This window comes from Delphinus delphis, chromosome 16 (genome assembly GCF_949987515.2).
Source record: "Delphinus delphis chromosome 16, mDelDel1.2, whole genome shotgun sequence".
Taxonomy (NCBI): Eukaryota; Metazoa; Chordata; class Mammalia; order Artiodactyla; family Delphinidae; genus Delphinus; species Delphinus delphis.
The window spans coordinates 550,863-564,628 of NC_082698.1; the positions used below are offsets into that span (position 1 = coordinate 550,863).

The 13,766-nt window shown below is 60.6% G+C and overlaps 1 protein-coding gene across 1 annotated transcript in view; it reads right to left on the reverse strand.

Moving 5' to 3' along the window:
• Positions 1–2,917: 2,917 nt before the first annotated feature.
• ADGRA1 (adhesion G protein-coupled receptor A1) overlaps positions 2,918–13,766 on the reverse strand; it is a 35,429-nt gene continuing 24,580 nt past the window's right edge. The window contains exons 6-7 of the mRNA XM_060033505.1: positions 6,945–7,043; positions 2,918–5,978 (exon numbers count right to left, since the gene is read on the reverse strand). Coding sequence (XP_059889488.1) covers positions 4,757–5,978; positions 6,945–7,043 — 1,321 coding nt within the window. The 3' untranslated portion in view covers positions 2,918–4,756. The remainder of the gene's footprint in view (positions 5,979–6,944; positions 7,044–13,766) is intronic.

Here is a 13,766-nt window from a genome sequence, read left to right on the forward strand (position 1 = left end):
TCCTGGATCTGAGTGACTGAGACTCGACCCTGGGACCAGGCCACGGACACCGGCTCGTGGGAGGGACCTGCGCTCCAGGACCCCGGTCACACGCGTCTGAGTTGCCGGGTTGTCCCTGAAAGGGGCCACCCGGGGGTGTTGCCAGAGCTGTGTGTGTGAGAAGTAACCTGCTGCCAGGGACAGGGAAGGCTTGATGTCTGTGCACAGAGAGTGGATATAAACCAGTGTCACTCTCAGTGCATCCACCCAGGGCGGCGGGAAGGCCTGGGTCCCCCTGGGCGAGGGAGAGGCCGTCCGTGGCCAGTGCCCGCCTGGGCCTCCGAGCAGGACAGAGTAGAGCCGAGGCCGCTGGCGTGTGGTGCCCAGGAGGCTGGATGTGAGGGCAGCGGAGAGGACGGTGGAGCCGTGACCCGGTGGGGGGATCCAGAGAGCCCTGCCCCCGACGCCTCCCAGCCACCCTCCCTCCTGGGCGCCAGGGTTTCTGGTCCACCTCCGATGCCAGGCCAGCGCCTTTGGATCTGCTGTCCAGTGCCCCTGGAGGACTGCCCCTTGGGTGGCAAGTCTGTGCTCAGGGCGCCGGCTCCGTGGCTCATGGGAGGCCCAGGCAGGTGGCCGGTGGGCCATGGGACTTGGCCACGTGCACTCCGGCCCTAACCAACAACCCCTCCCTCCCAGCCCACCGGAGTGGGGCCCGCGGAGCCGTCCTGCCACCAGCCCCACGCCTGCAGGCTGAGCCGCCTGCCGTGAGGAGGATGCCCACCTCCCAGAAGTGGCCGCACAGGGCCCTGAGTCACGTCTGGGGGAGCCCTGCTCACTCATGCCAAGGGGTCTCCCGTGCGACCCTCCCTGCCACGCCTTCCCTCCTGAATGGCCGACTTGGTCCTCGAGACCTTCCGACGTGGCCTTTTTGCTCCCCTCCCCCACCGGCCTCCCCAGGCGCCCACCAGGGCCGCGCCCATCAGGGCCACGCCCTCCACCCTGCAGCTGGCGTGGCTGCCGCAGCACTGCTCCCTGTGTCCTCACAGGGCTCTTACCCTGTCCCTCTGTCCCACCTTCTCGGGGGATGCAGAGCTGGCCTCTATCAGGACCAGAGGTGCCCCCTCCCCCCGAGGGGCATAAATCAATAATCAATATGGAGATGATCAATCATGTAGTAAGAGCTGCCGCTGAAGCCTCGGCTCAGAGACGAGCCCGGGGTGTGCAGACCAGGGCGGGGCTGGCGGCCATCCTCGGGGCAGAACACGCGCACCTGCTGCCCTGGACGCAGGCCAACCTTGGCCGGTCAGCCTGTGTGCAGCTGCTGGTGACACCAATGCCTGAGGCCCGCCAGTCCCCCCTCCCCACCTGGCAACACCGTGGGTCTCGGGGCGGGTGGCAGGACTACAGGGGCAACCTGGGTGCCCGTAGGGCAGATGCGGCCCTACTGCAGCCACCACGTCTGCGTGTGGCCGTTCGCGTGGCTGGCCGCGCCCCTGCCCAGGGCCCCAGGAGCTGAGAGCGAGCCGCTCCTGCCAACGTCCCCAGCCTGGCAGAGGACAGGCCTCCCAAAGCGGCGAACACTGCTGCCGCCACCCCAGCCCCCCAGGAGGCCCAGCACGACGCGCCAGCCCCTGGACAGCTGCCTTTGCAGCCGCGATTCATGCCCTGTGACCCCACCCACCAGAGGCCGCTCCTGGGCCCCAAGGCTCTCCTCGACTGTCTGCGTCTTAAAGAGCCCAGTGGGCCAGCAGGACGAGAGACAGAGTGGGTGCCCCCCCCAGTCCTGGTCCAGCCCCTTCCTGCAGACCCAGCTGAGGCAACGCCACAGACCCGGAGGGGCTCCCAGGGGTGGCTTGTTCAGAGGTGGCTCAAGGGGCTTCTTGGAGAAGTCGGGGAGGGCGTCGGTGGAGGTGCCCTTAACTGACCACCAACGCTCCCTGCAGACAGCAGTGCTGGCCGGACCCGCGGGTGAGCGCTTTCCAGGTCCCCAGCAGATGACGCCACACCAGCGCTCAGGAGGGACTGTAAGCGTCCCCGGCTGGACCACTCAGGAGAGGGCTGCCAAGTCCCCCGAGTCCTCCGGGCTGACTGAGGCTGTCACAGCGACCCTGTGAGGCCACCAGGTCTGCACCCTGGTAGTCAGACAGGAGCCCACAGCTCCAGGGGGCTCTCTGTGAAGGGCATGTACACGCACGCACACACACGTGTGCTCCTCCTGCGCTCACACGTACAACTCAGGCACCCACACGCTCACACACGCACACTCATCCCCACACTCACACCTCCACGCAGCCACGTGATCCAAACACAATGCACACACACACGTAAGCACACACACACGCATGCACTCACGCGTGCACGCTTTCACACACACACACCAGCACATGCTCACTATCATGTGCTCTCACACTCATCTTTATACACGTGCTCTCACACTACACACACGCATGCACACTCACTCACACAGGCACCCACCCACCCAACTCAACATAGCACAGTCCCACCCTTGCATGTGCACTCACAATGCACACACACGTGACAGGCTGTGTGACATGCACACACTCACACATGTGCACAAACCAACTTGAACACAGAACGCACTCAGCACACGGGCACACTCACGCACACTCCCACACACACACGCAGGAAGCACACTCGCACATACACACGCACCGCGCGTGCACGCACTTACATAGCACAAAGGAAGGGGTGACACACAGCGTTAGACCTCAGACGATGGGCTGTGGCTGCGACCTCCTGCCCTGCATCCTTTTGGAGGCATCGTCCGCGTGGGGCGCTCCCAGATGCGGTCGTGCCGTGGATTTTTATTCCTGGAAAACATTACCTGCGAACGGAAGGTGTCACAACCCTGTCTCCAAGTGGACTCAGGAGGCTGAACCAATATTGAAACACACGATGTTTAATATTTAAGGTTGAATCTCTTTGGTCTGAATGATGAGCTGCTCTCTCTGGTCTGTCAGGGGCACCGGGGCAGGAAGGATGGGGGACGCCCTCTGGAGGGGCCGGAAAGGGCAGCCTTGTGGCTCCCCGGCCTCTCCCAGCCCCGGGCACCATGGTGGGCCTGCCCCCCTATAGGGAGAGATATGCTTGCAGATGCTGTGAACCAGCCTCCCAAAGTGCCAACAAGGACAACACTGTACTTCGTCGACGGTTCTGCGCCTGCAGCATGTGCCCAGCACAGCCCCAGGGTGCTGGTCCTGTCAGCCGCAGGAGCGGGCAAGCAGGCTGGTCGGCGGTGGAGACAGGAGCCACCCAGCGGTCATCGGTTGCCCGTCTGGTCGACATGTGAGGATATATGGGGCTCGGGGCAGGTACCGGCCACCTTGGTCTGTTACAACATCACTGTTAGGTTTACAGGAATTCCAGGAAGTGGGGCTCCTGTGCTCAGACACTGGGCGTCTTGCCTGGGACACGGGACAGCCCCCCAACCCAGGTGGGTGTGAGGAAGGATCTGCTCCTGCTGGAGTCCCCGCCCAAGACACAGACGCTGACAAGTCCTGGTGACGAGGCTGCACAGGGCAAGGAGAGCTCGGCGCTCGGACGGCTGGAAAACACTCTATCCTGTGTGTGCGTAACGTGTTGTGTGCATGTCTGTGCGCAGTAGACGCGTGTGCACGGGTGGCATGTGTGACGTATGCTGTGTGCAGTGCACATGCGTGCACTCTTGTGCATGTGTGGTGTACTGTGCACGTGTGGGGAGTGTGCACATGTGCATGCACGTGGCACGTTCACTCATGTGGTACATGCACCGACACATGTGCACGTGTGTGTGGGTGCACATGTGTTACAGACCCCAGGGGATGGAGGGAGGGAGCAAAGACTGCAGAGGCCCACATACACATCCCTTTGGGTGTTTCAGCTTCTCCACGGGGACCCGTGGACCCCTTCCCATGGGACACGCCACTTGCTGTCACAGAAGGATATTTGTCACCGGAATCTGTCCTCTGAGTCATGGCTTTGTGCCCAGATGTTCATGGAAATGCCAGACCCTCTCTTTTTGTGGCAGGGGACTTTATTGTTCCCAAACGTTCACGGTGTGGGCGGGACCCAGCCCTGACAGCGCCTGGCTTTGGAAGTCGAGTCTACGTTAAAGGGTGTGTGGGCATTTCCAAAGGCACAGGCCCCTCAGAGACCCCACTGGCCCGTGGAAAGCCTAGGGTCACCGACAGTCCCGCTGCCCTTGTGCTCCCAGAGTACGGCTGCTGCCCCAGCGTCTGTGATGCTCTGAGGCCTGTGGGGCGGGGGTGAAGGTGGAGCCGGCACTGGGCAGAGGTGCTGACTCGAGTCCCCCTGAGACTGGAGGGGCCTGGGGCAGCTGCTCAGAGCGCTCTGGACTGACAGGCAGGCTGCCTGCTGGTCCCGAGGAACAAACCTAAACAGAAAACACACATTAAACACTAGGAAATATCGGGGGCGCCACCCGCCGCGGCCAGGCCTAGCAAGGCAGGTGGCGGGGCAGATGGGATACACGCCGGGCGCTGAGGGTGGGCTTCTGCCCTGGGCTGCCGGGGACTGGGCACTACGGGATGAAAGCAGGTGACTGTGGACGTGGACCTCCCGGCTGCCCTTGGGGCTCGTGGAGGCCGACGTAGCCCAAAGCGTCTTCCCGCTCAGGTCCTCCAACGAAGGGGTCAGTGGCGGTGCCGCCAAGGCTGGGTCAGGCGGTGACCCCCTGCCCGCCTCACGTGGCCGAGGGCCTGGCTCTGCTCTGAAGCACGTCCGGGCCGTGTGGGCGAAGGTGACAGAGCCCCGCCTGCTACACGGTTGTCTCGTTCCTCCAGGGCCCCGTGCGGATGTTACCCGTGCTGTCAGAGCCAAAGGGCGCAGCGTCCCGTGCATCACCCTTAACCAGCCCGTTCTGGCTGGGGCCGCCAAAGGGCAGGGACTGTGTCCTCCGGAGCATCTCCAAGTGGGCCGGGCCGTGGGCTGCCTCCCCGCCGGGCCGTGGGGGACAGCCACAGAGCACGGGGCTGGCGTCGCCGCCCTCGGGCTGGCTGACCAAGGGGAAGGGGTCACCCTGGGCACAGCAGGCCAGCGAGTGTGGCCCCACTGGGCCCTCGAGCGAGCTGGCGGGGCTGTCCGTGCGCGAGCTGTGGGGGCTGCCGTCCAGGCTGGACGGGATGTGGTAGGCGTACTCCCGCTCGGCCGCGGCTGCCCGGTGCCGGCTGAAGTAGTGAGGCTTAGTTCTGCCCTGGAGGCACCTGTGCCGGTGCGGGTCATGCCCGAAGGCGTCCTCCTCGTGCACGTGGACGTGGGCTGCGTCCTCCATCAACTGCTCGCACTGCATCTTGGCACAGCAGGGTGTGGCTGGTGACAGGCAGCTGACGTGGCTTTGGGTGGCCTGCAGGTCGGTCATCTTGCAGTGGCCGGCTGGCGGGTGGCCGAAGCCCAGCGTCTTGCCGGGACGCGGTGAGTCCTGCAGGCAGGCTGCGTGGCTCAGCACATCCCCGTTGGCGTCGAGCGCGGGGCGGGCGCCGAGCTTCGCGGCGTGGGGGTCCCCACGGGAGGGGCAGCAGGACCACCAGCAGTGCCACACATCTTCCCGCTTGGCGCAGTGGTGGATGAGCACGAAGAGCCCCAGGGTCACGCAGAAGGCGCCGTACAGGCAACTGAAGATCGTGTGCAGAAAGTGGCCCTGGGACACGGCCAGCGCCCCGAAGGTCCACGTGGCCACGAACAGGAACAGCGTGAAGGCAGCGGCCCGCAGCTGGGCCTTGAACGAGTGCTCGTTCTGCAGCAGCGAGGTGAGCAGGGCATCGCGGGCGGGCGGCGTGGCCCGCGGGGCCCCGGGGCTCTGGCCGGCCTCTGACCCTGCCAGCCGCTGCCACTCCTCTGCACGCTCCCTGAGCTCGTACCTGCGCTCTGGGTGGCGCCGCAGCTGGACGTAGGTGCCGAGGAAGTACACGCAGGTGACCAGGGAGATGAAGGTCGCGGGCCCGTAGAAGGCGCCCAGGCTGGGCTCCCAGGCCATCCAGCAGCTGTGGGAGGAAAGCAAGTCAGCGAGGGGGTCGCACCAGGCAGGGCAGTGGGTGGGACCAGGGGTCACCGCTTCCCTGAGCTCGCGGGAGGGCCATCGTGAGAGGAGACACACGAAATCGGGACGGGGCCGCCCCTCCTGCCGCCACCAGACAGCGTGGTGAGAGTTTGGGGGCGCCGGCGGTGGTGGTGGTGTGCAGGCGGCCGCCAGGCCTGGGCTCCGAGCCTCGGGCCGCCTCTCTGGCACTGCTGCTTTTCTCGGGCAGCTGCCTTTCCTCCCAGCTTCATCCGGGCCTGGTGGGGCCGCAGTGCCGGGCCCAGGAAGGGGTGAGCCCCGGGGGAACAGGGCCTGCGTGTCCTGCGGGGCTTTGCCCTGGGGGGGCAGCTGGGGGAGGAGTGTGAGGGTGGGGGCATGGCTCCAGCGCCGAGGGTCGGCTGGGGGCTGTGCTGCGACCTGGGGCTGGCGCTGGCTCCTGTGAGCGACGGGGCCAGACCGGCCTCCCCAGGAGGGCAGGGGGGGCGGCTTCGGGGAGAGCCCAGTGGGGACCCTGCAGCCCCGGAGCCTGAGAAGCCCACAGTAGCCACTGCCGGGTGCAGCCGACCGGTGGCCTCACGGCGGGAGTGGCCTGGCCAGGGCCAGCGAGGCCGAGGGCCCCAGCCCACCTGCCGGCCGCGGGGGACGCTGGAGGCGGCAGAGCTAGGGCGGGGGCGCCGAGAGCGAGGGGGGCCGGTGGGCGGGGCGCCGACGGGGCGGGGTCTGTCTCAGCTCCTACGCTCGGCCGGGTCCACGCTCTGCCGTCCTGGGCGTGGCGGCCCTGTTGCCGCGGGCGCCCCCCTCCACCCCTCCTTCCAACCCACGGTGCCGGGGGGACGGGAGTGGGGGACGGGGGGTGGGGGATGGGAGGCGGGGAAGCCCGCGTGTGGGGAGGACGGCGCTCCTGGGCAGGGCCGCGGCGCCGGGTACTCACTACGCGGCGTCCTCGTCCTCCATCCCGTAGTTCCCGATGTTCGTGGCGGCCGTGATGCCGCAGATGATGAAAGGGGCCCCTCCGCTGATGAGGTAGAACCTGCGAGAAGGGGCCGCTCACTGCGCTCCCAGTCCCCCTGCAGCCCCAGGGCAGCCCCCCTTCGCCTTCCTCGGGCGTCCTGGCCGAGCAACTGTCCACCCTGGTGGCGGAGCCGCTTCCAGCGCCCTACCCGACCTGGCCTCCCCTGCGCCCCCTCCCCCACGAACCCTGCACCCCACATTCCCCACCCCCTGCATTGCTCCCCACGTTCCCCCACCCCCTGGGTCGCCCCACGTCTCCTCCATGTGTCCCTCCCCCCCCCGCTGCTACACCTGTGCAGAGGTGACCCTGGCTGGGCCCAGCACGTGCGTCTGGGGACATGTGGTGCCCTGGTTCACGCGGCAGAAATAACGGGGAGAACGTGAAGCCCCTGAGTGGAGGGGGGACCACAGTGGACAGGGTGGAGGGGGCTGCATGCTCCATGGGGGACAGTACGGGGCTGTGGTGGACACTACAGTCAGCCGCCTGGCCCCCTTCAGGCGGAGCTGCTCATCCCGCCGGCGCTGGGGCCTCTCGGCCCGAGCCCAGGTAATGCCTGTTCCAGCAGGTGGCTGGCGTCAGCGACTAGCCGACTAGGCGTGCGCGCTCAGGCCAGTTGGCCTGATAACCTCGGGGTGAGAAACTCACAGGGGCCGTTCCTCGTGCCTTTGTGTACTGCCTGGCAGCCCAGTTTCTCAGCTGCTTGGGGCCAAGTTCTGGCGTTTGACCCCTCCCTGGGAGGACAGGGGTTCGTCTGGAAGGGAGTTGCCTGCCCCCCCCCCCGCCCCCCGTGAGCTGACTATCCAGAGGGCACGTCCTCCAGAACGGAGGAGAAAGAAAGACACATTCTAACAAAAATAAAACATTCGTTGTCCGCTGACCTGCAGTTAAAGAAACGCCAAATAAACTCCTTCAGGATGATAGGGTGCTGTACCAGACAGAAGCTTGGAGGAGTGAAGGTCATCAGAAATACTGAACATCTGGGTAAATATAAGAGGTTTTGTTTCCTCCTAATTTCTTTAAAATATATATTGGTGTTTAAAGAAAGAACTTTAACACTGCCTTGAGGAGTTTACAGTATAGGTAGGGGCACTATCTATAGTGTCTGTAGCATGAAGAGGGTGGGAGGAGAGATGGTCCCATGCAGTTGCCAAGTTTTTAATGTATTTTACATGAAATAGTGTAAGTGTCAAACTACAAAGACTGTGGAAAGGCTGTGGATTTTAATCCCTAAAGCAACCATGAACAGCTAATAGGCAAAAAGTTAACAGATGCATTAAAATGAAATGTTACAAAATATTAAAATACTCAAAGAAGAAAATAAAAAAGGAAAAGGGAGGACAGAAAAAAAAAGAGAAAAAAGAAGCAAAACCAGAAAACAAATAATGAAATGGAGACCAAATCAAAACTCCCATTAAAGTTTAATGGAATAAACATTCTAAGTCAAAGCCAGAGGTAATCAGAATAGATTAACAACAGCAAAAAAGCAAGACCTGGTTGTGTACTGTCTACAATAGGAGGAAACATTTTAAGTAAAAAGACACAGAGAGGTTGAAAATGAATGGATGGAAATAGCTATCCACACTAACTGAGTCCAAGAAGGCCGGCGTGACTGCATTAATACCAGACAAAATAAACTTTTAAGAGAAGAGAGAAAGGGAGGCATTTCATAATGATGTCAACGTGAGTTCACAGGAAGACGTTCAACTGTAAATGTGTGGGAGCCAAAGGGAAGATTCAAAACATGTGAGGCAAACATGGGCAAAGTTAAAGGGAGAAACAGACAATTCCAAAGTCATAGCTGATGTTCTGAACTCCCCTCTCTTAGCAATCGATAGAACAAGTAGGCAACAAATTAGTAAAGAAATAGAAGACCTGAACAAGAACATTAATCTTTTCCCTAATTGCTCTTTCTAGAACATCACACCCAGTAATTGCATAGCACTCATTCTTTTCAAGTGCACGCCATTTACCATCGCAGATGATGTGATGCTCCCTCCATGAAACAAGTGCTGATAAGTGTAAAAGTATCGAAATCATACAGAGCTTATTCTCTGATCCAAGTGAGATTAAATTAGAAACTAATAGCAATAAACTAACTAGGAAAACCACAAATATCTGAAAAATGAAGTGACATACTTCTAAATAATTCGTGGATCAAAGAAGAAATCATAAGGGAATTTAGAAAATATTTTAATCAAAATGAGAAAAAATGCAGTATAATATTTCTGGGATGCAGGGCTTAAAGGGACTCTCAGCCGTGAGTATTTCTATGAGGAAAAAAAGAAAGGTCTAAAGTTCAGTGACTGAAGATTCCACCTCAACAGGGCAGAAAAACAAAAGAGCAAAGTAGACTCAAAGTAACCAGGAGGAAGAAGATGACAAAAACAGGGACAGAAATAAATGAAAAAAAAAAACAAAAAATAGTGAAAATTATCATGCCAAAATTGATTTCCGGAAAAAAAAAAAGTCAACAGAACGATACACTCATAGCTGGATTGATCGGGATAAGGAGAGAGAGCACAAATTGGCAGCATCAGGAAAGAGGGGCCAGCATCGTCCACCCACAGGCACTGAGAAGATGCGCATATGCTGTAAACAACTGCACGCCAGCTATTAGCAACTGAGATGAAATGGATAAATTCCTGGAGAAAAATACAAGCTACCAAAACTGAAAGGAGAAGCATTGGAAAATCTGGATACTCTCTTTCCAGTGAAAACACTGACTTCAGTATCCACAAACATGTCGCAGAGAAACGCCAGGCTCTGCGAGTGTCCCCAGTGAATCAGAACACACATCTGAGGAAGAGAGGACACCAATCTGATATGGGCTCTTCCAGAAAATAAAGGAGCACGGAACACCTCCTGACTCAGTTTATGAGGCCAGCATGAGCTGATACCCAGCTCAGATGGAGACATTTAAAAAAGAGTTGATTACACACAGCAACCCTCACGAGCACAGACACAAACATCTCCAACAGTGTGTCAGCAAATGAAATCTAGGACTTTATGAAAAGGACAAAGCATCGTGATCAAGTAAGAATGATCACAGAAATGCGAATTAGCCTGTTATTCATAAACATCGATCAATGCAGTTCATCATATAAACTCAAGGAGAAGCCATGTGATTGCTTAATAGGTGTAGCAAAAACATTTTAGACAATTTAAGATGCATTCATCGTCAAAAAATCTCAGCAAACTAGGAATCGATGAATCTCCTCAACCTGCTGGGAGGCGTCTATGAAAACTGGTAGCCGGGGTTATCCTTGACGGTGAGATGGTGGAGGTTCCCAAGATCGGGAACAGACAAGGTGCCCCTCCCCCAGCCCCTGTGAACCCTGTCCTGGGCACCCCGGCACCCTGATGAGGCAGCAAAGAAGTAAAGGCACCAGTGAGAATGAAGGAAGTACAGTTCTGTTTGCAGGTGACCTGACTTGTTACCTGAAAGATGCTGTGGCGTCTCCAAGACAACTGCTGGGACTAACGAGAGCATTTAGACGGTTACGAGCTTATCACACAAAAAATCAGTTATACTCTGTACACGAGCAGGAAACCATTGGAAGATAAAAATGCTGTTTACAATGACATCAAACCGGAATCCCAGCAGATTCTTTCTTTTAAGTGGATAATTTATTCTAAAATTTATATGGAAATGTAAAGGGTCTGGACTATCGCAGGCCATCCTGAAAATAACACGGACTGCAGGATAGACTACGAAGCCCCAGCATCAGGACCGTGTGGTCCTGGAGGGAAGCCTGACAGTGGACGGGGACACTTGGCTCTGTCCCATCCAGGCTGGCTAGGGGTCTCCCCATGGAGAGAACAGCTGAGCACGGCCCCTCCACCAGGGCCTCCCTTCCTGGGGTGAGGCTGGGGGCTCCCCACTTGAAGAGAATCCGCCAGAGCTCTTTCTGGGAGGCGGGGCCTGCGCAGCAGCACTTGCAGCCTGATGACGGCCAGTGACAGGTGACTGGGCCCCTCCAAGCACCTCCGTGGGCCAGACCCCCATCGCTGCCTGCAGTCCCTCCAGGCTCACTCCTGCCTGGGCCTCCCCTGTCTGTCTCTGCCGGGCCCCCGGGCCCCCCCGCCGCTCCATCCGTCCTGCGGCTCCAGGCTCACCTCCCCTGTGCCTGCCACGCCGTCTGCTTTGTTCCCTGCACGCCCGGGTCACCTGCATGTTCCCCATGAAGGCGTGGGCCTCACCACCCCATTCCCCTCAAGCTGCTGCCAGCACAGCACGTTGCTCTGAAGAGTGGTGCCGAGTCTCTGTTCTCGTAGGATGTCCACTATTTGCAGGTGAGAGCGGGCACGGTGGGGCAGGCCCCTGCACTCGTCCAAGCGCCTCCGGGCATGAGCTCTGAGTGCCTTCCCTGGGGCTCCGGGAGTGAGCACGCGGCCCGCGCGGCCAGCCCAGAGCGGAAGGGAAAGGGAAGCGACGTGCCCAGAAACTGGCCAGATTCGCAGGATGCTGTCACAGGCCAGTGCGGCCCGAGGCCTGAGTGAGGGCAGCCTGAGGGCCAGAGCCTGGGGGTGCTGCCGCCTCCGTGGGGGGCCGAGGGAAAGGAGCTGCGCCCGCACACCCTGCAGGCGCAGTGAGCCGGCCTCCGGGATTCCAGCTCCGCGTGAGGCGGGGCAGCGGCCGGGCCAGATAAAACTGCAGGGACGATGGCGCGACTGCCTCAGTGGGCTGGGGAAACCTTCCCAGGGGAGCGAGTGCTTGGGGACCCAGCCCGAGGGTCCTGCTCCAGCCACGCAGCAAAGGGGTGTGGCCTGCGGGCCTCCACGCCCCCGTGTTGCAGCCGCTCTGCTCCCACCGCTGGCGGGGCTGCTCGGAGAGAAACCCGGGGTTGGCTCAGGAGACACCTTGAGCACACGGTGAGGTGCATCGGCAGGCGGGCCCACGGGATGTGACACGCATGGAAGGGACCCCTGCTCAAGCCTGCACTGCTGCCCGCGGCCCCATGGCTCAGGGAGCCCCCGAGAAGCCCTGCAGCGGGGGGCCCAGGGTGGTCTCTTCTCTGGTGTCTGGGTGGATGGAGAAACCGGCGACATGGCTAAGCCACAGCCAGCTGGGGGACCGCTTGCCCAGAGACCCCGCTGCGGGTCTCAGCCCGGGGCGATTCAGTGCTGCCGCCGCCTCTCTCTTCCCTGGAGGCCGAGAGGCAGCCGGGGCCCTGGAGCCAGTAGGTTGGCTCTGCCCCGCCCGCGGTGGACAGTCGGGGCCCACGCAGCTGACACCACCCTCCCCCCCACGGCGAGGCTGCAGCGGGAGCCAGCCTGTGGCCTGGCCCTGGAGTCCTGCGGGGTGAGCGGTCCCGGCCTCTCTGCTGCCTCCGGCCAGGCTCCCTCCAGCCCCCGGGCGCCTCTTCCTCTGCAGGGAGCTTCGCCCAGCCTTTGCCTGGGCTGTTCAGGCTCCAAGTCTACACATGCCCGGGGGGGGGGGGGGGGGGGGCGGGGGGGGGGCATGCCGAGCACAGGTCGCGGGGCGCCATGCAGGCTCGGTCAGCAGAGGGCGCTGGAGGCCGCCTCCGGCCCCTTGGCCAGGGCGGCTGTTCTCGCTGCGGCCGGTGGGCGCTCCGCGGTGGGGATGCTCCGCGGTGGGGATGCTCCGCCCCCACCTGCCCCGGCTCCCCCGCCCCCGCATGGACCTTCCTGCAGCCTCCACTCCCCACCCCAACCAGCCAACTCCAGTACAGCCGCAGCCTCTCCGTGAGGTCGTGACCCCAGCGCTGGAGGGGCCTAGAGCCGAGGGTGCAGCCACCACCAGAAGCCGGCAAAAGCACGTGAAACGGGTTCGACCTTGGAGCGTCCGGAAGGGCCAGCCCTGTCCACACGTGGATTTAGCCCAGGGGGGCTGGTTTAGACGTCTGACCCCAGGACTGTGTGATGATAAATCTGGGTAGTTTTAAGCCCCTGAATTTGCGGTGATGTTTTCCAACAGGAGCAGGAAACGAACCTGGTCCCCCAGCTTACACCACCCAGAAATTCCCGTCCCGGGCGGAAGTCAGGAGTGTAAGTGGCAGTGGAATCACAGAGCTGAGTGTACGAGGCATCTGTAGAGAAGGACGGGTTTGTTAACCGGACGCAGCGTTCATGCCCCAGACTCCTGCTTCAGAAGGTGCTTTCCAGCTGGTAGGAGTCGGGACAGCCGTTTGTAACGCCAGCAGCCCCAGGTGATACAGGGGGTGTGCGCTGTCCTACGGCAAAGGACAGACGGATGGACAGGCGCACGGCCCAGAGGAAGGATGGGAGGAGGCTGGGTGCTCAGCAGGAGACGGCGGATGGGACCCCCAAGAGGTCTCCCCCAGGGAAAGGGGCAAGGGCTGAGGGGTTTGGTGGGGTCACACCCCCCCTCCGGCGCCACCAGGAGCAGCGTGACTACAGGAGAGCTGGTCATTTGTCCACGTCACACGGCCACATGGTGACACAGTTACAGAGACGGGTCTGAAAAACACGCTGTGCGGTGAAAAACCAGATAAAAATATGAAATGAGCGATTCCATGTGGATACGGCTCAAAGTCAGTGCAGACAAAACTGGTGTTTAGGGGTGGTAAGACTATTAAAAAAGGCAATAAAAGTCATGAATGAGGACAGAGGGGGGCTGGGTGTGGGCACGGCTGAGGTCTCTGCAGGGGAGGCTCCTGTTTCTTCCCCTGAAGGGCACACGGAAATTCCATAAACCTGTGCTGATACTTTAGACTTATTTGGGGTGTAAATGTTCTATTTCTCAAAAAAAAAAAAAAG